Source organism: Dermacentor silvarum, chromosome 3 (assembly GCF_013339745.2).
Source record: "Dermacentor silvarum isolate Dsil-2018 chromosome 3, BIME_Dsil_1.4, whole genome shotgun sequence".
NCBI lineage: Eukaryota > Metazoa > Arthropoda > Arachnida > Ixodida > Ixodidae > Dermacentor > Dermacentor silvarum.
In genome coordinates, this window is record NC_051156.1 from 33052972 (window position 1) to 33076193 (window position 23222).

The window sequence follows — 23222 nt, forward strand, 5'->3', positions numbered from 1 at the left end:
GTATATCAGTGGTTAGGGTTACCCTTGGTCTTCATGTCGCAGCGCGATATGTTGCGCATGGGTGCTGGCCCTAGTGGTGGAGGACGGCGATTCGTGGCTATATAACTGTCACTGTTTCACAGATCCGAATAGGTGGTGCAGCTTACATGCAATGTCACCCGAACGTCCGGCGCGGTCTCGAGTAGGCTGAGTGTCTGCTCTTCGCCGGTTTCGTTCACCCCGCGGGCGAGACCGGCATGCGTTGCGCGCCTTCCCCGCCGGTGATACATTCGTGACGTCACACGCAGAGGTTCGCTCGGCTGCTTGCTCAGGTTTCGGTTTCGTTTTTGCGCTTTTTTGGTTATTTAAAATTATTTTCGAATTTGCGGAACAATTCTCCTATCAGGTGAGTCACAGGAGGGTCTCAGGAACCTAAATATTTTATTAGCTCGACATGGTCAAAAAATCGCCGGAGTTGCCCTTTAAATATCTTCTCAATATGCAAAGACCAACTTAGATTAGATGTCATTTGAACGCCTAAATATTTATAGAATGAAACCGCGGCTAAGGGAGAGTTGTTTAGGGAATATGGAAAAGGACTATTAGATGCACGAAAGACACGCATCACTTTGCACTTGTTAATATTTAATTCCATTAGCCAAGTATTGCACTGTTAGATATAGAATTTAGATCTGACTGAAGGATGTTAGCATCGTTATCAGTAACGATTTCACGGAAAAGTACGCAGTCGTTCGCAAAAAGATGAATATTAGAAGAAACTAAAGAAGGAAGGTCGTTAGTGAAAATGAGAAAAAGAAGGGGGCCTAATACGGATCCTCGTGGGACTCCAGATTGAACAGGACGTTGGTTAGGGGAAAGATCATTGGCTACAACAAAGTGGGAACGATTTGAAAGGAAATCTTTGATTCACAAAAAAAGACTACTATCAATATTAAGTTGACTAAGTTTATGAAAAAGAGGTATGTGGGAGACCTTGTCGAATGCTTTAGAAAAATCTAAGTAAATACAGTCAGCTAATGAGGAACGATCAAGAATGCGCTGTAGCTTATGAGTAAATGATATGAGCTGTGTTTCACATGAAAATGATTTCCGGAAGCCATGTTGAGCTGGTGAGAAAAAGGAGTTAGATTCAAGAAAGGCGACAAGGTTCGAGTATATTCGGCCGAGACAGGCGTGATTCTAGTAGCTTGAGTGGTTAACTGCGATAATGAAAACGTAGAGCATAGTTCTAAAAACTCGTGAGATTGAGAGAAAAATGGCGACATAACAGTTGGTTCTGTGTTCCACGTTATGCTAGGAAAGTTAAAGTCACCGAATAAAAATATGGGGGATAAAGGAAAACGTGAGACATCATTTATACTGTCACGAAGTTCCGGGACAAAAGAATTAGTGTATGTGGGAGGACGGTAACAAATGCCAATGACTACATTTTGATGGCCAATTATGAAAGACACCCAGATGATTTCTAAGTTAGTGCTGACGTCAATGCGCGATGATGAAAAATCTTGAAACAGCGACGAGCAGACCGCCACCTCGGCGCGCATCTCTGTCACAACGATAAATGCCGAAGCGGTATGCATCTTGGAAGATTTCCACATCTTGAACGTTATCATGAAGCCACGTCTCGGTAAGTGCGATGATATGAGCAGAAAATGTGTCTATTGCGGATGATAAGGAGTTGTTTAGCACGCTTCTTGCATTGGTAAAAAGGAACGGACACACGAGGACAGTGCCCCTCGCGCTTTCCTAGCTTGAAGTTATGTGCAGCAATGGCAGGCCCTGCGCGTAGCTCGATTTCTTCAACCTTATCGGAGGCAGGACGAAGCATTTTTTGTTTACGAATAGTTTGTTGTTGGGACGAAGATCATGATTGCTGTTGGCTACGAGAAAATTCCATTAGTTTCTTTCGAGCTACGCGGGTTCCGGGGGAAAAGTCTTTACCGATGGATATGTCATTAGTTTTGAATTGCTCACGCAGTGATAACACCTTTTCTTTCATTTTAAAGTTGGAAAACTTAGCATTGATGGGACGCGGTTTGGCAGGAGAGATTGAACCTAACCGGTGAGCACGCTGGATGCAATCAGCAGGAAATGAAGGAAGTACAGAAATTATTGCATCTATTAACTTTTTTTCTGTGTCATTCCAAGATTCTTGGGAATCGGGAAGGGCATAGAAAATTACCTTGTCGCGACGTGACCTGTCTTCCATTTCGTCAAATCGTGACTGAAATGAGAATTTGTGCGAAGATAAATTTTTGACTTCTTCGGTAAGACAAGACACTTTTTGGGACAGGTCTTGAGACTGTTTAGCCTGTTGTTCCAAAGTGTCCAAGCGATTATTAAACGCCGCAAGTTTGGCCTCAATGCTTCTTTGGCCGTTTTTTATTGCTTTGATATCAGCAGAAAGCTCTGCGTGAGATTTACTGGTTTGCAATGAACGCGCATGAATTTCTTTTACAAACTGGAACATAATTGGCATTTGCTGTTTTGGATCATCAGGTAAGCTTTCTATGTCGAGAAGTGATTCGGAGCAGGTGGTTGGACCTGGATTAAGCTCAACACCCCCCGCACGTATCAATAAGCAAAACATTGAAAAGCATTCACATAAAGTTTCCAATAATTGAAGTTTCCGCTTTCCGGTGGACAGTGGGCAGGGCAGCAGCAAAAGAGACCGGTTTTCACTTCTATAGGATTTAGTTGACAAATAGGAACTAACCTGCGCAAGAAGGCAGAACGGGTTTGGCATGTCAATCGGTACGCTGCTGCCGGGTCCACTGGCCACTGTCGATGGTGCGAAGCCTTTCATAGCCGTCGGTGAAGTCACATGGTACACGGGGAAGGTCATGAGTGTCGGAGCGCATATGAAGATCTCGGTGATAGGGCAGTGGTCACCAGGACGAGATAGACGACAGATCATGTCACTGTTGTAGTTGGCAGGCCATTCACCCGGTGTATGTGAACGCGATGAAGCTTGCGTTGATAGGCAGACAGCAAGAACCTGCGCAAGAAGGCAGAACGGGTTTGGCATGGCAATCGGTACGCTGCTGCCGGGTCCACAATTACAAAAATTCGAAGATTTCTAACGGACGTTTCTGCTCGCGCTGTGATAAATCGGCTGGCGTTTGGATTATTTTGGGTGGAAAAACCCGTAGTTTGCATAAGCGAAACCACGTGCCGCTGCAAACTCACCAGCACTAGTGCATCTGTTTATGCTTCGCAGAAGTGAGCCTGGTTGCTAGCAAAGGTCTGCCATTTCGTTTCAGGCATGGCGGTGAAGGCACTCGTAATAAGAATAATGCCTAGATATTGCGAATCATGTAGGTTAAGGGGAAAGGGAAAAGGCCCTACTAGCGCGCACAGAAACTACGTGGCAAGCAGGGACCCACCTCGCGCCGTGACGCAGCAGGCGCTTCAAGCTATGAAAGTGCAGCACGCGGCAGGACGGGCGTTGAGACCGGGCGCGGCATGCCGTATCGTCTAGGTTTTGCTTTATGCCATAGGCTTTGTTTATTCCATTTGAACACTTAATTCTGAACGCAAAAGCTTCTAAACTGAAATGCTCTATTTGTCTCTTACCCGCGGTTTCGTGGTGGTTGGTGGTGTTTATCACGCTTTATGGCTTTATCTGATTTGGTGAAAGTTAACGAGTCGGTGTGCCGTGGAATAGGTTGCGATTATGGTTTACGCTAAAAAATGGTTATTGCTGCAAATCTGTGCCGCAAATTTAATATACTCTTAAAGCGATAGCTGTCGCCTATGAGCGTATGGCTGGTATGGCTATGCTGTTGCTTCTGCGAAGGGTAGCGACACTCAATGGGGGCTGCCGCTGCAATGTGAGGGTTATTGGATTGAATTCTGGAGTTTTAGAAGCCAAAACCGAACCCCCCCCCCCCCCCAGATTTCTGCATCGCCCCTCCTGACAGGGTGACGGCCCTGTCGCAAAAAAAAAGAAAACGTGGCCACCTGCATTCTTCAAAAGTACTTTTCGCAAGTACCAGTGGTAGCAGCCATGCAAAAGTAAAGCTGGCTCGCTCACACGCTTAGCTGTTTTCTGTAGGGGTGTGGCATCGCCAAGTTGCCGTAGTTATTTTTTCTCATGAACACCTTGGACCTCCTGGCGCCAGCCGTGTCTTACTCGTCCCGTCGGCGGCGTCGAGCGAACGAGGAGACGTCCCTTTTGTCAAGCACTCAAATGTCCGCGTAAGCGCCTTCGCGCTTGATAAACTAAGTTCCCCCTCGGGTTGTCATCAGTTGCCTCTTACCGTTACCTTGAAAAGCCAGGAGTGCAGCGTAGCGTGTTCACGCCAGAGGAAAAAGCTAACAAAGGGGAGAGGCGTCGACAACAGCAACGTGAATGCAGACAACGTGAACACAGACAGTGAAAGCGGGACGGTGCAAAAGTGGAGAATGCGTCGAAGGACCATGAGTCCGAGGAAAAACGTCACCCTCTGCAGTCACCCACGCCTGAGAAACTTCAGGTGATGATGATGATGACATCCCCTTTGAAATGGGGCGGTGACAGTCACGTAGCCTGCTTCATTTAATCAGGCCTGCTGTACATGTTTTACAGCGAAGCTGTATATGCCTAGGCGAAACGTCCGTCCGTGCCCAGGAGGGTCCTCCGCAGGAACCAGTGTGCCTGCTCGAAAAAAACAAGAAAGAAACTAGTTGGATAGGAGTTAGGAGCAAGAGGAGAGGGAATGTCTGGGTCTTTCACCTCGGAGTGACACGTGTTGGTGACATACAGAGCGGTCCACTGTTAAAAGGAACACTGGAGTGCGTGGCGTCTGCTCGGCGCCACCGCCTTCCGGCGGCTGCAACGAGTGTCGCGCAGGCGCAGTGAGCGCTGTGGGTGGTGCTTTTTCGTCATCTGCTACCGTCGGCTGCCACGCTACGGATCGTCGCGAAGCAAGCAGCTCGCATAATTCGTATTTAAAAGCAGCCACTTTCCTTCCAGCTGTAAGGAAAGCGACTGCATTGATTTATCATCAGATAAATGCCCTAAATGTCAGCAGCATTGACACTGCCGTCTTTTGTTCGCCTTCGCGTTTCATAAGGATTTACCCGCTTCAAAAATTTCTCACTGTGCGCGTCGATTCCAATGATTCAACGATAGCTCGAGTGTTAGCTCTTTATAAAGTAATATATGCTCTTTAAGGGCGCCTGTGGATTCTTTGATCAGCCTACTCATTGCAGCAACTCAAATATACATTAGCACAAATGAGATGGGCACTACACAAGGAGAAATATTCTTTAATATAGCTGTGCCACAAAGAGACGTCCGTAAAACAAAATTAGCATGTTATTCTTGTAAGTTGAAACGGCAAAAATATCTGCTAGTTAGTATTTTGCCTCGTCTAATTTTCTTTCAGTTTTGCAACGGCTGGCTGTCAGTGTGTGACCGTGCAGTCACCTGGTAACATTAAAAAGGCGTGATTGGCTTGCTTCGCTACTATCCGAAGCGTGGCCAGGGGGGTGAATCTTCCTATACCTCCCATTGGTTCATTTATAGCAGACGCTCAGTCGACGCTAGCGCCAAGGCGCACTTCGGTTAGGCCCTAGCGGATGGATGATGGTACTACGGTGGCGAAAAAAATAAAAAAATAAAGAAAAGCGGCCCGATTTTTTTACCCTCCCCCTTTCGCTATAGCACTTTTTTTCTTCCTTTTTAAAGATAACGTTGTTCCGCTCTTTTCTCCTTTCCATCTTGACTTTCCTATTCCTCCTCGCAAGCCTCGCCTCACCCTCCCCTCATGCAACGCGCAATGCTCTTTTTTTATTTCTTTAGCTGTCCACCGCGCGCTTTTTTTCTTTTTTTGGCGCGGTAGTTATCAGACGCACTGCCGGACCAAAGCGCGCGCTCCGCGCTCCTCTCCTGTCCGGCCGTGCCATTCGTGCATTCGTGCTGCGTGCATGTGCGCAGTGGATTATTTTTGCGTTTTCATGCGCGCAGTGCCGTTCATTATTAGTATCAAGCAAGCATGCGCCCAAATTATATTTCAAAAATAATTGCACTTACAACAAAACAATTCTTTGGACTCACTTTATTGTGTTCGTTTGCGAAAACCAGAATTGGAAAGGACAGTGCAACACACTATAGAATGCAACAAAACGCGGATGGTGTTCCATGTACGCACATGTAAAAAACATTTATTGTAATTGATCTAATGGCCAATGCGCAGAATAGCTTCTCACGGGCTGCTTTTCGCTCGGTCCATAAAATCCACCTCCGTGAAGTGCCCCGAGCATATTCTGCGGTTGTTGACCTTGTCTCTGGGCAAACCCATTAGGTCCATCCTTCCTGCGTAGGTTAAAAACGCTTCCATCCTGAAGAACAGTGAAGATCATAAATTATAACATCGCAGTTGGAACATACAAAACAGAACTCGTTTCCCATCACGGCAGAGTACTAGTTGTGATATGTCAACCTTAATTCCCAGAAACGCATTTTTAAACAATCGCGAGCAATTATATAGAAATAAGTGCAAAGCGCACACCTACACACGTGTTCTTTGCGATACGCACAGGTGGTACTATATTTATCAGGAGCTTTATGTTCGCTGCTTGTTGGCATAAAGATTTACTGCATCGTAGTGGTGTTTTCAAATCAGCCAACTTATGGTGTTGGGCTGCTGAGCACGAGGTCGCGGGCTCGAATCCCGGCCACGGCGGCCGCATTTCGATGGGGGCGAAATGCGAAAACACCCGTGTACTTAGATTTAGGTGCACGTTAAAGAACCCCAGGTGGTCCAAATTTCCGGAGTCCCCCACTACGGCGTGCCTCATAATCAGATCGTGGTTTTGGCACGTAAAACCCCATAATTTAAATCAGCCAACTGCTGCCTCACCATCGGACAGCCATGTTCGACTGCGCACTATTACTATCACAAATAAAAACCGGGAAGTAAACAGCACGGTGCTCACCTGTTTTCTTTAGGGATACGGTAGAATTTCACGTCGCATGGCTCACTTCGTCTTGATGTGTTCGTACACCACGGAACCACACACGAACAGCGACAGCTGCGAGACATGGCGGAAAAAAAGCCGACAAACGTGCAACGGTAGGTTACCACACGGACCACACTGCTAGCACGGAAGGCGAAAAATTGACCGTATAATGCATGAAAAAAAATTTCTGCCGTTTTGGCCGTTATCAGCACGGCCGACTACGAGCGCGGGCCGCGCCGCCGATAGTTGAACGCGAGAGAGAAACGACAAAGTTGAGAGAGGGTTGACAAGAAAAAAAAAGGAAAAGCGATTTTGGTTCCGCATCCATATCTCATGGATGGCGCTGCAATTCGCGTGGACAAAAAACCAGCGGAGTTTCCGGGGCCTGGCGTGGCAGCACACGGTAGCAGACGACGAAAGAGCGCCGCCCATAGCACTCACTGCGCCTGCGGGAAACTCATTTCAGCCGCTGGCCGGCGGTGGCGACGAGGAGAGGTCACGCGTAAAGTCCCTTCGTCACGCGCTCCGGTGTTCCCTTTATCAGTGCAGCGCTCTGTACAGTCTGTTTCACACTTAGGGGAAATCTCGGAGCGCATTGCATCGCGATGCGGCGAGCGCTGGAGTCGGGTGCCGGAAGCAGCTCGCGCAGACGGTCGAGGCACGTTATCTTGAACCGCGTCGACTGTTATGCCACGTACAGCGGTGAGCACTGTTAGGGTGAACACGCGAGCGCGTGGCCGACGGCACTGTCAGCGCCCCGTTACGGTCATCACTGGAAACATTGCGCATGCGCATCACGCCTTCCGCGAAATAATTGTTCCACCGCGCGCATGACGTCATGAATGCACTTGTTCGTCGTCTGCTAGCCGCATTTTTGTTTTCTAAGCCCATGCATCCTGCATTTTAAGATTTCTTTAAACATCTGTGCTTGAACAGAACAAGACAAAAAAACTTGTATATCTATGGGGGCGTGTCTATTCGTTCCCTTCAAAGTTGTTGTGCATGCAACGCCGTATATAAAACTACCAAACATCTTTCGCAGCCGTTCATTCTGTCGCCAGATCGTATTATGGCTAGGGTTCCCGATGATGAACGGCGCTCAATTGTCGATCTTTCCCTGAAAGGTTATTCCCAGTGGTATATTGGCGCTTTAGTTAATAGGCCCCTGAAGACTGTGAACAGGATAATTCAAGCCTACAAGTATGAAGGTCGCATTCAGGATGCACCCCGCGCGCCCCGCTCTAAAGCTACCACAGACGATGAAGACGCCCTCATAGTTGCAGCTGCTGTTCGTAACCCTTTCTTGCCAGCCCCAGCAATACGCGAGGACTTGGATTTGGACGTTTCGGACACCACTGTTCGACGTCGCCTGCGTACTGCGGGCCTTCGCAGTCGCGTCGCAGCGCAGAAGCCACTACTAACGGCGGCAAACAAGGACGCACGACGGCAGTTCGCTGCGCTGCACGAAGCATGGACATCAGAAGAGTGGGGTCGCGTCATCTTTTCGGATGAGTCGACGTTTTCGACGCGACAAGACCAAAGATTGCGTGTTTGGAGACTACCAGGCACACGGTGAGGCAAACTTCCTGCTTTGAAAAGCAATTGTTTTAGTTAACGTCACAATGCCACGCAGGAACGACCCGGACAACGTGCAAGGTGTTTCTGCCAGTGGGAGATCGAGTGTGAACGTGTGGGGTGCTGTTTCAAGATATGGTTTAGGGCCCCTGCAACGTATACGTGGACACTTATCGTCGGAACAATACTGCAACATTTTGAACAATGTGCTGTTGCCATATGCGAGCAGTTTATTCCCAGACGGTGATTACCTGTTCCAACAGGACCGGTCACCGATACACACGGCGCGGGCTGTCAAGGAGTTCCAGGCGGAGCAGCACATGCAGCTACTGGAATGGCCTCCGAAAGGAGCGGACCTGAATGTGATAGAAAACGTGTGGGGCCGTCTGAAAGCTTCTTTGGCAAGGAAGCCCCTTTATTCCGCGACTTCGGACCAGTTGCGGGCGCAAGTCAGCAACGAGTGGGAAAAGCTGAAAGCCGATCGGGAATATGTTCGATCACTTTACGACTCGTTACCTTCCAGAATAGCTGCAGTCGTTGTTGTAAGTGGTCACATGACTCGCTATTAGATTTGCTCATGTTTTTATATTTGTTCTCATGGTCTTGTTTAACTTGAATTGCAAAAGTTCAATTTACACACTAGCGGAAAAACGCACGCGGCGCGCCGCCGGCGGCAAGACGCGCGCCGCGAAAGCAGCCGCGAAACGGGTTTTTGTTGCCGCGGCAGGGATCGCTCCTGGACCGATTTTTTGCGGTTTGCCGCGTGCCGCGGATGAAGGAGACCAATGAGAGCAGCCCGCTTCCGTGACGTGCGCGCGGGAAACTGGTGCCATGCGGACCCGCCCGACCGCTTGTTTCTCGTTTCGCACTATCATCTACACGCGTGAGCTCGCGGATAGTTCGAGAAGGGGAGAGGCGTCTAGTCTGTCACGTGATTGCCGCAGCGGCGCGCCGCCGGTTGGTGTGGCCGCTCTGCCGCTGCTGCGGTTTGCCGCCGGCGGCGCGCCTCGCGCGTTTTGCCGCTAGTGTGTACGTGCCATTACGGCGGCGCGCGCTCGCCGCATCGTCGGGAAGCGTGCGACTGTCAAGGGCAGCTCATCGTTGCTGCGGGCACTGAGCCAATAATGTTAACTAAACGTTGTGCGACGCCAACCTCTGAGCCTTCATTGGCAAATATGGGGTTCTACACACTTTTTTGACAGTACGCTTCGTTTGTTCTTTCGAAAGGCCGAGGTACTGGGTGCGTGCACGCATATTTCTTCACCGCGTGTGCTACCGTAATACACAGTGACAAGAAGGAGACACCAAAATGTGCGCACAACGATTAGTTAACATTATCGGCTGAGTGCCCGCACTAACGATGAACTGCCCTTGACAGTAGCACCAGGGTCCTTCAATACTTTCTTCTGGTCATGAAACTATTGCCGAAGTTTCATATAGGGACAAAAGATGCCACCAGAGGCGCCGCCGTGAGTAGAAGGGCACCGATCTGCCGCGCTTGGAAGGGCCGTCGCGCGTTCGCGTGAATGTTTGCCATGAAAAACACCTCGCCCACATTTTTATTTCACTGTGTCCGCTAACTGAACATAGCAGTGCTTACTCTTGACCAAATACGATAGCATGCAAATTGTTTATTACTTCAAGTCATTGATTGTTAGCAATCGTTCACCCAAGGCTGCCCGTCAAGTGTTGCAATTTTGCTTGTGCTCGCACCTATACATACGTTTCTTGATTCCTGTGTAGGTGATTAAAATTGTGCTTAAATTATACTGTCACGTAGTAGTGACGGTAAATAAAACAGTCGCAAAACTGTGTATGACGAAACTGGTTGTTTATTGGGCGAACCTGTGCCCACAAAAGCAAGCTACACTCAAAGCACAACGATAGCGGCGAACACAGTCGGCGATCGTCGAAAATCTGATCAGCGGCAAAACGCGTCGGCTTTTATACCTGAGTCATCGAAGGTTCCAGAATAATCCCTGGTACGCGCGTGTCTTCCAGAAAGTTCTAGACAATTCGCGTCGCTCATACAATGAGATAACACAAGCGTCGGTGAAAACAGGCAACGGAAAGAAGCATCGATAACGGTCTAAAAACTTCCGATACAGGCGCGTCCTGCGCCGAGAGATAGCGTTTAACATTTGTTAGCCGGTGGAAAGCGGCCATCAGCGAAAGATAAACATGTATACGTGTCAATACCCTCCCCTTAAAAAGCATCGTCCCGATGCTACAAACAAACGCGAAAGCGAAAACAAAACGCGTAATAAAGAAAGAAAATAACAAAGTAACAAAGTACCTATAAGCTCGTCAGCGGGCGTAGAAAGGCTTAAGACGCACCACGTGGATAACTTCAGGTCGTGCCCGGCGCCGCTGTGATTGCGAAATGCCGTCTGGCACGACCTCATAGTCCAGTGCGCCAATACGTCGGATTATCTTATATGGTCCGAAATAGCGACGCAACAGTTTCTCGCTAAGGCCTCGTCGGCGTATCGGAGTCCATACCCAAACACGGTCGCCGGGCTGGTACTCGACGTAGCGTCGTCGTAGATTGTAGTGTCGGCTGTCGGTCCTCTGCTGGTTCTTGATGCGCAGGCGGGCGAACTGTCGACCTTCTTCGGCACGCTGCAAATAAGTGGCAACGTCGAGATTTTCTTCGTCAGCGACGTCTCGCAGCATGGCGTCAAGCGTCGTTGCCGGGTTCCTTCCGTAGACCAGGTTGAACGGCGCCATGTGCGTCGTTTCTTGCACGGCCGTGTTGTATGCGAAGGTCACGTACGGAAGGATGGCATCCCACGTCTTGTGTTCGACGTCGACGTACATTGCCAGCATGTCGGCGATGGTCTTATTTAGGCGCTCGGTGAGGCCATTCGTCGGCGGGTGGTAGGCGGTGGTGCGGCGATGGCTTGTCTGGCTGTACCGCTGGATGGCTTGAGTTAGTTCTGCCGTAAAGGCCGTGCCTCTGTCGGTGATGAGGACTTATGGGGCACCGTGACGCAGGAGGATGTTCTCAACGAAGAATCGGGCTACCTCGGCGGCACTGCCTTTGGGCAAGGCTTTTGTTTCGGCGTAGCGGGTAAGGTAGTCCGTAGCGACGACGATCCATTTATTCCCGGACGTCGACGTCGGAAAAGGCCCCAGTAAGTCCATCCCGATCTGCTGGAACGGTCGGCGAGGTGGCTCGATTGGCTGTAGAAGTCCGGCTGGCCTTGTCGGCGGTGTTTTTCTTCGCTGACAGTCTCGGCATGTCCTTACGTAATGGGCGACGTCGGCAGAGAGGCGAGGCCAGTAGTATTTTTCTTGTATCCTCGCGAGAGTGCGTGAAAAACCGAGATGTCCAGCCGTTGGGTCGTCATGGAGAGCTTGCAGAACCTCTGGACGCAATGCTGAGGGTACCACGAGGAGGTAGTTGGCTCGGAGAGGCGAGAAGTTCTTCTTTGGGAGAATGTCGTTTTGCAAGAAAAACGACGCCAATCCTCGCCTGAACACCTTCGGCACAATGACGGTCTTGCCTTCCAGGTAGTCTACAAGGCTCCTTAGTTCCGGGTCGGCTCGCTGTTGTTCGGCGAATTCGTCGGCACTGATTGGTCCCAAGAAAGTATCGTCATCCTGGTCGTCCTGTGGCGGCGGTTTGACGGGGGCGCGAGACAAGCAGTCGGCGTCAGAGTGCTTTCGCCCGGACTTGTAAACGACGGTGATTTTGAATTCTTGAAGTCTCAGACTCCATCGTGCGAGGCGACCTGAAGCATCCTTCAAGTTAGCTAGCCAACACAAGGCGTGGTGGTCGCTCACAACTTTAAAGGGCCTGCCATAGAGGTAGGGGCGAAACTTTGATGTAGCCCAGATGATGGTGAGGCACTCCTTTTCTGTTGTGGAATAATTTGCTTCCGCCTTCGATAGCGACCGGCTAGCGTAACTTACAACCCTTTCTAGTCCATCAGTCCTCTGCACAAGCACGGGGCCGAGTCCTACGCTGCTTGCGTCGGTGTGGACTTCGGTATTGGCGTTTTCGTCGAAATGCGCAAGTATTGGCGGCGATTGCAGGCGTCGCTTCAGTTCTTCAACTGCTTCGACTTGCGGCGTCTCCCACTTGAACTCGATGTCAGCCTTCGCGAGATACGTCAGTGGCTCTGCGATCCGTGAAAAATCCTTGACGAAGCGCCTGTAATAGGTGCACAGTCCAAGAAATCTACGCACTGCCTTCTTGTCAGCGGGCAGAGGAAAGTTGGAGATGGCTGCAGTTTTCTGAGGGTCGGGGCGCACTCCAGACATGTTGATGACGTGGCCCAAAAACAAGAGCTCCTCATATGCGAAGCGGCACTTTTCGGGCTTTAACGTGAGTCCGGAGGTTTTGATTGCTTGAAGAACTGTTTCAAGGCGCCGCAGGTGTTCTTCGAAGCTTGAGGCAAACACAACGACGTCGTCCAAATAGACCGAGGCAAGTCTGCCACTTCAAGCCTGCCAGTACTGTATCCATGACGCGTTGGAAAGTCGCAGGTGCCGAGCAAAGACCAAACGGCATGACCTTGAACTCGAACAGTCCGTCTGGTGTTATAAAGGCCGTCTTCTCCCGGTCCCTCTCATCGACTTCGATTTGCCAGTAGCCGGTTTTGAGGTCCATCGACGAAAAATACTTTGCGTTGTATAGTCGATCCAAGGCGTCGTCAATCCGTGGGAGGGGGTATACGTCTTTCTTCGTGATGTTGTTGAGGCGACGATAATCGACGCAGAAACGTAGGGTTCCATCCTTCTTCTTCACTAACACCACGGGGGACGCCCACGGACTCTTGGACGGCTGGATGATGTCGTCGCGTAGCATTTCGTCGACTTGTTGCCTTATGGCCTCGCGTTCGCGCGCCGAAACTCGGTACGGGCTCTGACGCAGTGGGCGGACATTTTCGTCGGTTATGATGCGGTGCTTGGCGACAGGGGTTTGTCGAACTTTTGACGACGACGAGAAGCAATCCTTGTATTGCAGGAGCAGAGCGTTTATTTGTTCTTTCTTATGTCTGGGAAGTTTCTGATTGACGTCGAACGTTGGTTCAGGTATTATAGTCGTCGTTGCGGGTGCACTGGAATCCGTGAAGGCGAAAGCACTGCTGGCTTGTACTATTTCGTCGATGTAGGCGACCGTGGTGCCTTTGTTAATGTGCTTGTATTCGGGGCTGAAGTTCGTGAGCATCACCGTTACTTTCCCTGCACGTAGCTCAGCTATGCCTCTAGCGACGTAAACTTCACGGTAGAGCAGTAAGTGATGATCGCCCTCGATGACGCCCTCCATGTCTGCAGGCACTTCGGTACTGTTGCGAATGGTGATTGTCCGTGGGTCCACGAAGGGTTGCATGTATGATGCCGTGCCAGGTGCCAAGAGGAAGAGATATCCAGGGAGATTAGAAAACTGTTTTATATACACTGTACATGGTATATTACAAGATGGGCTCCATGATATTGGAGCCGTCTACGTGCTAACATCTTTGCATGTGGTAGCGTTTACATCTCCGAGCGTTCTCCATGGTCGAGCGTGCTCTACATCGTCAAGCGTGCTCTACATGGTCAAGCCTCAAGCGTCTCTACATGGTGAAGCGTCGTTTCCCGCCGGGCTCCGCCTCCAATCTTGTTAGGTCGCCCCCGAACACAGGCAGCGGTTGACACCTTGGGAACCGAACGTTGATGTAGTTCCCCCGGGATTGCCAGACGCGGGCCCCTTTCAAGATTCGCCTCTCCATAGTGGTCAGTTCGCGGAACCAGGTAGGGCGGTGGCTGTCTCGAAAGGCAGCAGTCGGCGTAGCGTCGTCGTGGTTCGGGCGGCGCTGGTAATTCACGGGACCGCACCAAGGGGCGACGCCGCCGTTTAGCCACGCATGAGGTAGCCCGGAGACCAACTGCTAATCCCTCAGTCCCAGGTGACAATTCTCGGCCGCGAGAAAGGGCGCCAGGTTGGCGCGTCTGAGTCGGCGCCGGCCTCCTTTGTCCCGAGGGACCGCCAGACACAACAGCACCCCCGCCGCCAGATGATGCATCGGGAGGTCGAGTTGTTCCATGCAGCTCGGCCGGTTTGATGCCTGCTTCGCTCAAAGCCATGGGGCCGCTGCTTCCAGGAATGATGATCTTCCCGCCAAAGGCCTCTTCATAGGTGGGCTCAGACTGGGCTGCAGAAATGACAAGCTCCAAGCTCCAAGGAGCGACCTTTGTCAGCCACACACAATGCTGCAAGCGCCACTGCAAGCCACTCCCATCGCCAGACTTTACCAATTCCAAAAATCTGACTGCCCCCTATCTAAAGAAAACCCTGAAACACAAGGTGCTCGTTGATCCGGACAAGTGCCAAAAAACTTCCGATGAAGTGTCTTCGCAAACAGACACCAACTGGGTTATGTAATGAAGCTAAGTAATTATGAATTAGAGCTTCCACAGATCAGGAAGGCGAAGGGAGAGCTGGCCTTCAGTAATTCATAGTCCGTAACACTTAGCACAAGAAAGCTACATAATCATTACATAATGCCAATATACTAGATAACAAATGGGCAAACCATCTACGACTTATTACAAACTCGTGCAAAAGCTCCGGTCATCAACTTGCGCAACCTGCGCGTGACCTTCTAAACTATTTGCAACCCTGACACTGTTTGCAATTCAATTCTTTATCTGTCGCCGCGTACACACTCCCCTTTAAATCGTGAGTCTAACCTGAGCCGGAAAGTTTAACAACAAAAAACTGCGGCATTCTTTACGCGCTTCAAACTTTCAAAACTCAACTAATCTCAGGCAGACAGAATACAAAAGAAAAAAAAATTGCGACCCGTCTTCCTTGTTTACTTATTCTCGGCCCCCAAACGCACCCCTTTCTTTCAAACGCACTCGAGGGGGTCGCGCATTCCGGGGATTTCGCAAGGCGCCGTCGCGAAGAAGGCAAAAGCCACTAATTCGCCTGACACATCCGGTAGCTGTGACTTTAGGACAACCGCCTCCAAGTACGGGAGGGGGAGGCATTGACAGACCCGTGCGCGCACTGTCCCATTATCTGCTCGGCAGACTCCTTTCTTTTCCCCTGCGAGTGATCGGCCATTGTAACAGCCTACAGGACGCTTCCCTTTGTCCCTCTGCCTACTATGCGTTGTACGAGATGCGGTTAGGCGACGTTCACCACGCCTGAATCTTCGCGAAACTCTCCTTTTCGCGACGTGCGTCACGCCGGTCCCTGACCGCAGCAAACGCCTAAGCTTGGGGTTTACCCTCCTTCGCTTTTTCACGCTCTCTGTCTGGACTCTGACCCTAGCGAATTTGCCCCTGTCGCTTTGGCGCTTCGCATGTTTGATTCCAAGCGCCTCGACCGCGTCCGCCGTTCTCGTTTTGCGCCTACGCCTTTTCTGTTTGGCATGCTTCGTAGAGTCTGCAGTTTCGGCACACGCGCTTGAAATTTCCTTGCCCCTTTGGGTTTCACAGCGCGACTGCCGTTCTAATAGAGCAGGACCAGATTTGACCTTTGAGAAAGTTAGCTCGTCATTAAGTCTATCTTCAGGTGGCCTAGCTCCATCACTGCCGTCGATAGCATGCCAAACTTCTCGCGGGCCTTCGAAGTCGGCCTCTGTTTTCAAAACAGCCTCGCTAAACGGCGAAACAAGTGCTTCTTCGCGCTTGTCACTATTTCCGTTAACGACGGGCACCACAGCCCTCTCAGCGCTGTCTGAACAATCTTTGTCACTGCCATCTTGGCCTTCGAAGTCGGCCCCTGGTTCTAGGGCGGGAAAACCACCGCTCTCTTCGGTGACCGCATTCACCTCGCTTCCGGCTACTAACACGTCTAACTCATCACTGCTTACAGCTGCCTCTGGAATCGTTCCATGGTCCTGTGACCGCTGCTCAATAGGGAATAAGCCTATCAGTCCCTGAGTCTCCTCACGTGCTTTTGCCCTGAAAGCTACCTTGCTGGAGATGGATTTTCCCGGTTCCCTCAGCATTTGCTCCGACCTATTCGAGAAGCAATGCGTGACCTTGTCTGGCAGGCTGGCCGAAATTGCCGCCGCCGTACACACTTGGCCTAAAGGGCCTTCCGTTTCTGGTGCGGGAAATCCGCCGCTCTCTTCGTTTTGTGTGTGTGCCACTTGCATCACACCTTTTCCAGAGCTTTCTACCCTAGTCATCTCAGTGCTACTGTTTTCTTCAACAGGCTCGCCTTTTTCATTGTCTTTTGGGCCTTCGAAGTCGGCCTGCCATGCTACACCAAAGCGCCTGAACAAAGCCCTCTTAGCCCTGTCGTAGTCGCGCGCTTTCTCCTCGGACAAGCAATGCATAAAACACGCGCCGACACTAAACGGGAGAAGTGCCCCTAATCGCTCGGCCCACCAGTCCCGGCTGACACCCTCTTTCTCACACACTCGTTCAAAACCGGCGAGGAAATTAACAATACCCTCGTCCGTCTCGAAAGTGTGGAGCTGGCGTCGCGCTGTCCGCCATCTGAGCATCTGATCTTCCCGTTCAAGCTCTTTCATCCTAAGAGCGTGCCGTTGTGCTGCCTCCTGCTCGCGCCTCTCGCGAATTTCGGCATCGTGCCTGCGCCTTTCTGCTTCGTCACGCTCGCGCCTCTCGCGCTTCTCTACAGCTTCAAGCTCGCGCCTCCTGCACTCCTCTGCCTTTTGCTTTCTTTCCACAATTGTCTCCCAAGCCTCATCAGCTTCCTCGACCGTCACCTCTTCTACCTTCATGACGTCGAGAACCGCTTCTTTTGTTTTTGCGGAGTCGACCGAAATGCCTAACTCCTCGCAAATTAGAAGGAGGTCCTGCTCTCTGAATTTCTCCATAGCGATCTCGTTTGCCTTCAAAATTCACCCTTCTTAAAATTCGCTATTTAAAGAAGGTGAATTTCGCAAAATGGTGCCCGCCAGAAAACACAAAGTTACTCTCCTAGCAACTACCTACTTGTACTAGAGAGTTCTGGCGACATGAAGCGCAAACTCAGGCACTAAGCCCGTCCTTATCGCTACCACCAGGAGATCACAGAATTTCTCCCTTCGTTCCTTCTTATGAAACAAATTTTCTGGCCTCTCCGGCCTTCTCCCAACTCACTTCCTCATTCTGTAAAAGCTCCAATTGTTGACTTTTGCCTACCGCAGGGACAACCAAAATGCCCATCGGCTCACAACTTTTGAGGAGTTCCTGGATTTCAAACTTATCCGTATTTACAGTGCACCCTGTGTTTCTTCCCCTTAGTAACTTAGCCCACGAGACACTATATTCTTGATCTGCGAGACAAAATCACTAACAACACCAAACCACCATTACCGACTTAGTCACCTGCGCTAATGAGTCTGGCGAAAAGAGAAGCAAACACGTAGCACTCACCACACCGATGTAGCCAACGCCGGCCGATCCCATAAGCTGCCAGCCACTGTTGCGAATGGTGATTGTCCGTGGGTCCACGAAGGGTTGCATGTATGATGCCGTGCCAGGTGCCAAGAGGAAGAGATATCCAGGGAGATTAGAAAACTGTTTTATATACACTGTACATGGTATATTACAAGATGGGCTCCATGATATTGGAGCCGTCTACGTGCTAACATCTTTGCATGTGGTAGCGTTTACATCTCCGAGCGTTCTCCATGGTCGAGCGTGCTCTACATCGTCAAGCGTGCTCTACATGGTCAAGCCTCAAGCGTCTCTACATGGTGAAGCGTCGTTTCCCTGCCGGGCTCCGCCTCCAATCTTGTTAGGTCGCCCCCGAACACAGGCAGCGGTTGACACCTTGGGAACCGAACGTTGATGTAGTTCCCCCGGGATTGCCAGACGCGGGCCCCTTTCAAGATTCGCCTCTCCATAGTGGTCAGTTCGCGGAACCAGGTAGGGCGGTGGCTGTCTCGAAAGGCAGCAGTCGGCGTAGCGTCGTCGTGGTTCGGGCGGCGCTGGTAATTCACGGGACCGCACCAAGGGGCGACGCCGCCGTTTAGCCACGCATGAGGTAGCCGGGAGACCAACTGCTAATCCCTCAGTCCCAGGTGACAATTCTCGGCCGCGAGAAAGGGCGCCAGGTTGGCGCGTCTGAGTCGGCGCCGGCCTCCTTTGTCCCGAGGGACCGCCAGACACAACAGTACCGACGGAAATAATTACGCTGGAGCGAGGCCGAACGATACTTGTTCTTGAAGCACATTCAAGGCATGGTAACTTATGCTTGTAGCCGGTGGTATCGCGTTGTGCGTTGAAAGCGTTATTGACTTGGACCTTAAGTCGATGACTGCACCGTGTTGATTTAGAAAGTCCATGCCTAGGATGACATCCCTGGAGCAGTGCTGCAGGATTACAAAGCTCGCCGGGTAAGTGCGGTTGTTTACCGTGACTCGCGCTGTGCAGATTCCAGTCGGCGTTATTAGGTGGCCTCCCACTGTCCGGATATCGGGTCCTTGCCAGGCTGTTTTCACCTTCTTCAACTTGGCGGGGAACGCGCCACTGAAGAGGGAATAGTCGGGGCCAGTGTCGACGAGAGCGGTCACGTTATGACCATCGATGAGCACGTCTAGATCGGTAGACCGGCGTCTCGCGTTGCGGTTAATTCGTGGCGTCGGATCCCGGCTGCGTCGGCTTGCTCTGCTGCTGCTACGTTGCGTCGGAAGGTCTTCTTTCTGCGGCGAAGTGCTATCAAGGCTGTTGCTAGGCGGCATGCTGATATCTCATCGTGATGATTCGTCGTCGTCGTCGTCGGCGGCGGAGGATCTTCGGCATTGCGTCGTACAGCAACCGCACCTCCATCGGTTGCTGCCTTTAGTTTCCCGGGTAAGGGCTCGGAGATCGGCCCCGGGTGGGACCGGTGTACTGACGGCGATGCGGCGAGATGTAGCGGCCCGGTGACGGCGAGCGTGAGGGTCATCGTGGTTGCCACTGGGCTCCGGCGAGGTAGTCGGCGATGTCACGTGGTCGCTCGCCAAGCTGTGGACGCGGTGCGTTGACGGCGAACCCTCGTAGGCCCATCTCGCGGTATGGGCATCGGCGGTAGACATGGCCGGCTTCCCCGCAGTGATAGCAGAGCGGGCGGTGGTCGGGGGCGCGCCAAATGTCTGTCTTTGTTGGGTAGCTACGCTGGGCGACGGGCGGGCGTGCTGGCGGCGGCGGCGGCGGCGGACGACGGAACTGCGGCGTTACGGCGCCCTGGCGCGAGCGTGAAGGGGGGCCTTGACGACGGGCAACGGCGGCGTAGGTCAGCGCTTCCGGCTGGGGTTGTGGCGATTGCGGCTGCACATCGGGATCTCCAAGTGAGCGCTGAACTTCTTCTTTGACGACGTCGGCGATAGATGCCACATGAGGCTGCAACCCGGGCAAGAGCTTCTGCAGCTCCTCGCGAACGACTGCTCGGATGGTCTCGCGCAGGTCGTCGGCGCCTAGTGCTTGAGCATCGGCGTAGTTGGTCAGGGCACGGCGGTTGTATTGCCTGGCGCGCATTTCAAGCGTCTTCTCGATCGTTGTGGCCTCGGAAAGAAATTCGGCGACACTCTTGGGCGGGTTACGCATCAATCCGGCGAATATTTGCTCTTTGACACCCCGCGTCAAGAACCGAACTTTCTTTTCCTCAGACATATCAGGGTCGGCCTGACGGAAGAGGCGAGTCATCTCCTCCGTGAAGATAGCGATGTTCTCGTTCGGCAATTGCACTCTGGTTTCTAATAAAACTTCGGCCCTTTCTTTTCGCACGACATTCGTGAAGGTCCTCACGGAGTTCTCACGAAATAGGTCCCACGTCACCAGGGTGGTCTCTCTGTTCTCAAACCAGGTACGAGCAGCATCATCCAATGAAAAATAAACATGGCGCAGCTTGTCGTCGTCGCTCCATTTGTTGAACGTCGCGGTCCTCTCGTATGTCTCCAGCCAGGTTTCAGGGTCTTCAGCCGATGATCCACGAAAAGGCGGTGGCTCCCGAGGTTGCTGCAGCAGGATGGGGGACGCTGGTGCTGCCATTCTGGTCGTTGACTTGGCCTTGATTTCGGTGGTCTTTTCGGGAAGAAGTCCGAACTCCGGCACAAGTCCTTGCTGCCTACGGCTAGCTCGCTGGTCCTTGGCGACGTTGGTCTCGTCCTCCGGTTTCGGGCTTGGGTCGCGGCTTTGCGGGGGCGTTCGGTGCATGATCGAACGAAGGTTCGATCATGCACCTCCACCAGATGTCACGTAGTAGTGACGGTAAATAAAACAGTCGCAAAACTGTGTATGACGAAACTGGTTGTTTATTGGGCGAACCTGTGCCCACAAAAGCAAGCTACACTCAAAGCACAACGATAGCGGCGAACACAGTCGGCGATCGTCGAAAATCTGATCAGTGGCAAAACGCGTCGGCTTTTATACCTGAGTCATCGAAGGTTCCAGAATAATCCCTGGTACGCGCGTCTTCCAGAAAGTTCTAGACAATTCGCGTCGCTCATACAATCAGATAACACAAGCGTCGGTGAAAACAGGCAACGGAAAGAAGCATCGATAACGGTCTAAAAACTTCCGATACAGGCGCGTCCTGCGCCGAGCGATAACGTTTAACATTTGTTAGCCGGTGGATTGCGGCCATCGGCGAAAGATAAACATGTATACGTGTCAATACAGTGCGCCATGACTAACCCCCGTATTCTCAAACGCGCCTTCACTTGGCGCTTCACCTTCACTTCACCGAGTCGAGGCGACGCGCCTTCCTTCACTCAAGGCGCCGCTGCGTTTCATGAACACTACTTCAGCACTACTCCGTCAAGGGGCTACTTGAGAAACCGGCCTTCACTTGAACGGCGAGCGACTTCCGGAAAGCGCCCCTGATAACGAGAGTATATGGCTGAATATTGCAATAAATTCAGCAAATAAACGTTCAAACGTTTAGGAAATGTTTAATTTTTGAAGTGAATTAAGTTTTCTTTAATGTATTTATCAATACAAGTTATGAGTGACACTTGCAACATAGTTTTTGATCAATGAAACGCTGATGTAGCTGAAACTGGCCAAGCGTAGCCAAGTCCCGCCAGAGCAGAATCCGTCAGAAATCACATGTTTCGTTTGTCCGTGCGTGCTCTTGTTACTGTACTCTTGTATTTACTGCTGCCGGAATTTGCTTTTCTATCGTGTTCTGTGCGCGTTTGTTTGCTCTTTCGTGTGAGTATGAGCAACGGCGACGGTGTCAATCGTGGTGGCGGCAAAACCGGCGCGCCCAGGTTTGTTTACACGCGTGAAGAACGGGAACTGCTCCGTAATCTGGTGGTGAGGTACAGAGCGGTTATTGAAAACCGCAAGACTGATAACACTTCGAAGCGCGCCAAGGACAGTGCCTGGGAGAAGCTGACTGAGGAATACAACAGCCAGCCAGGCATTCGTCGTGTCACAGTGGTGCAGCTGCGGAAGCTGTGGGACAACGAAAAATCGAAGTGGAAAAAGAAAGATTCGGAAGAAAAGCGGGATTTCTACGCAACAGGTGAGAATTGCACATTGCGTTTGCTCGGTAAAATGAAGCAGCGCAGAGGTCTCCAGAGTACGACTGAACTAAATATGTAAAAATAATTGTATGCAGCCTCGGCATCATCGAAACATTAACAAAGTCCTCCCTTCCCTCCCGGCACACCCGCGTATCCCCGCTTTGCTGCCTAACTTTATTAATAATGGTTAAGCAAAGCGCAAGAAAGTACTTTTGCTGGTGTCAGTATAACAACAAATATTCTGCGCACATTATGCACATGCAAATAATTATCGGCATATTCAGAAAGTGTAGCTGGTGGGTTATCGACGTATTATTTAATATGTTGAGGACATTACAGTGCGAATAGGTTGCTAGCCGTGTTTACACGTGTTCGCTGGTTTTTAGCCTGTAATTTTGAATGTACACATGCATTTACGCTTTTCTGCCTCAGGGGGTGGGCCACCTACCTGCCGGCCAATGAGCCCATCATTGGCGCTTGTCGGGGCGGCTGCCTCGCACATTGGGACACGGCTCCCAAACCCCTACGACAGCGACGGATCCCATATGAGCCAGCCAGTGATGTCGCTGCCACCCGCGCGTACCATTGAAGTTATGGTGACAGGCAATCAAGGCAGCATGGACGAGTGGCTTGAAGGCAGAATTGGCAAGAGCTGTTGGCATGTTGTAGCGTGTTGTGCTATGACTGCATGCGTGTATACTGTTTGTGAGATGTGATGTTTCTATGTTATTTATGTTTGTAAGTAACGCAGCTGGCGCAGCTGTTCACATGGCTCGTGTGTCTATTTCACAAAAATTTACGTTTGTCATTACGATCTGTCAGCAGTATTCCATGTTGTGCCAGTATGTTGCTGTTACCTCCCCAAATTATTGTCAGTGGCGTGCATTTTTATTAAGTTTATCGTGTCCTTGCGTGTCATGAATGTAAATAACTGACATCATGGCTAGTTTGCTAGCCTTGAACACCATTAGAGCTGTAATTTAATCTGATTGTTTTGTATGTGCAGATCCCCTCTTCCCTAGCCCCACTTCCAGTGCAGGAAAAGGCTGGCCTGTCAACAACCCAGTACATTTCACCTGCCATGGCTGAAATGCCTCAATCCACCAGTCAACACTTTGCTGCTGTTGGAGCACCGTTTCATGAAGGACAGTCTCTTTTTTTTCTTATTTGTTTGGGTCTCACACTATTAGCATGCACTTGGCCGAGCTGTCTCAATCTCTTATTTTTACCGAGATGCCTGGGTGTTTGCATGCTGTCAACAATGCGCCCCCTACCACCTGTTAT

The 23222-nt window shown here is 51.1% G+C and overlaps 1 protein-coding gene and 1 pseudogene across 1 annotated transcript; both read left to right on the top strand.

Annotated features, from left to right (window-relative positions):
• The window catches only part of LOC125944207 (testis-specific serine/threonine-protein kinase 3-like), a 260227-nt pseudogene that overhangs the window by 113393 nt on the left and 123612 nt on the right, over positions 1–23222 (top strand).
• Positions 21500–22913, top strand: LOC119444286 (uncharacterized). Its single transcript, XM_037708708.2, has 2 exons — positions 21500–21937; positions 22371–22913. Exons 1-2 carry the CDS (start codon positions 21517–21519, stop codon positions 22652–22654), a joined length of 705 nt encoding a protein of 234 aa, XP_037564636.2. The 5' UTR covers positions 21500–21516; the 3' UTR covers positions 22655–22913.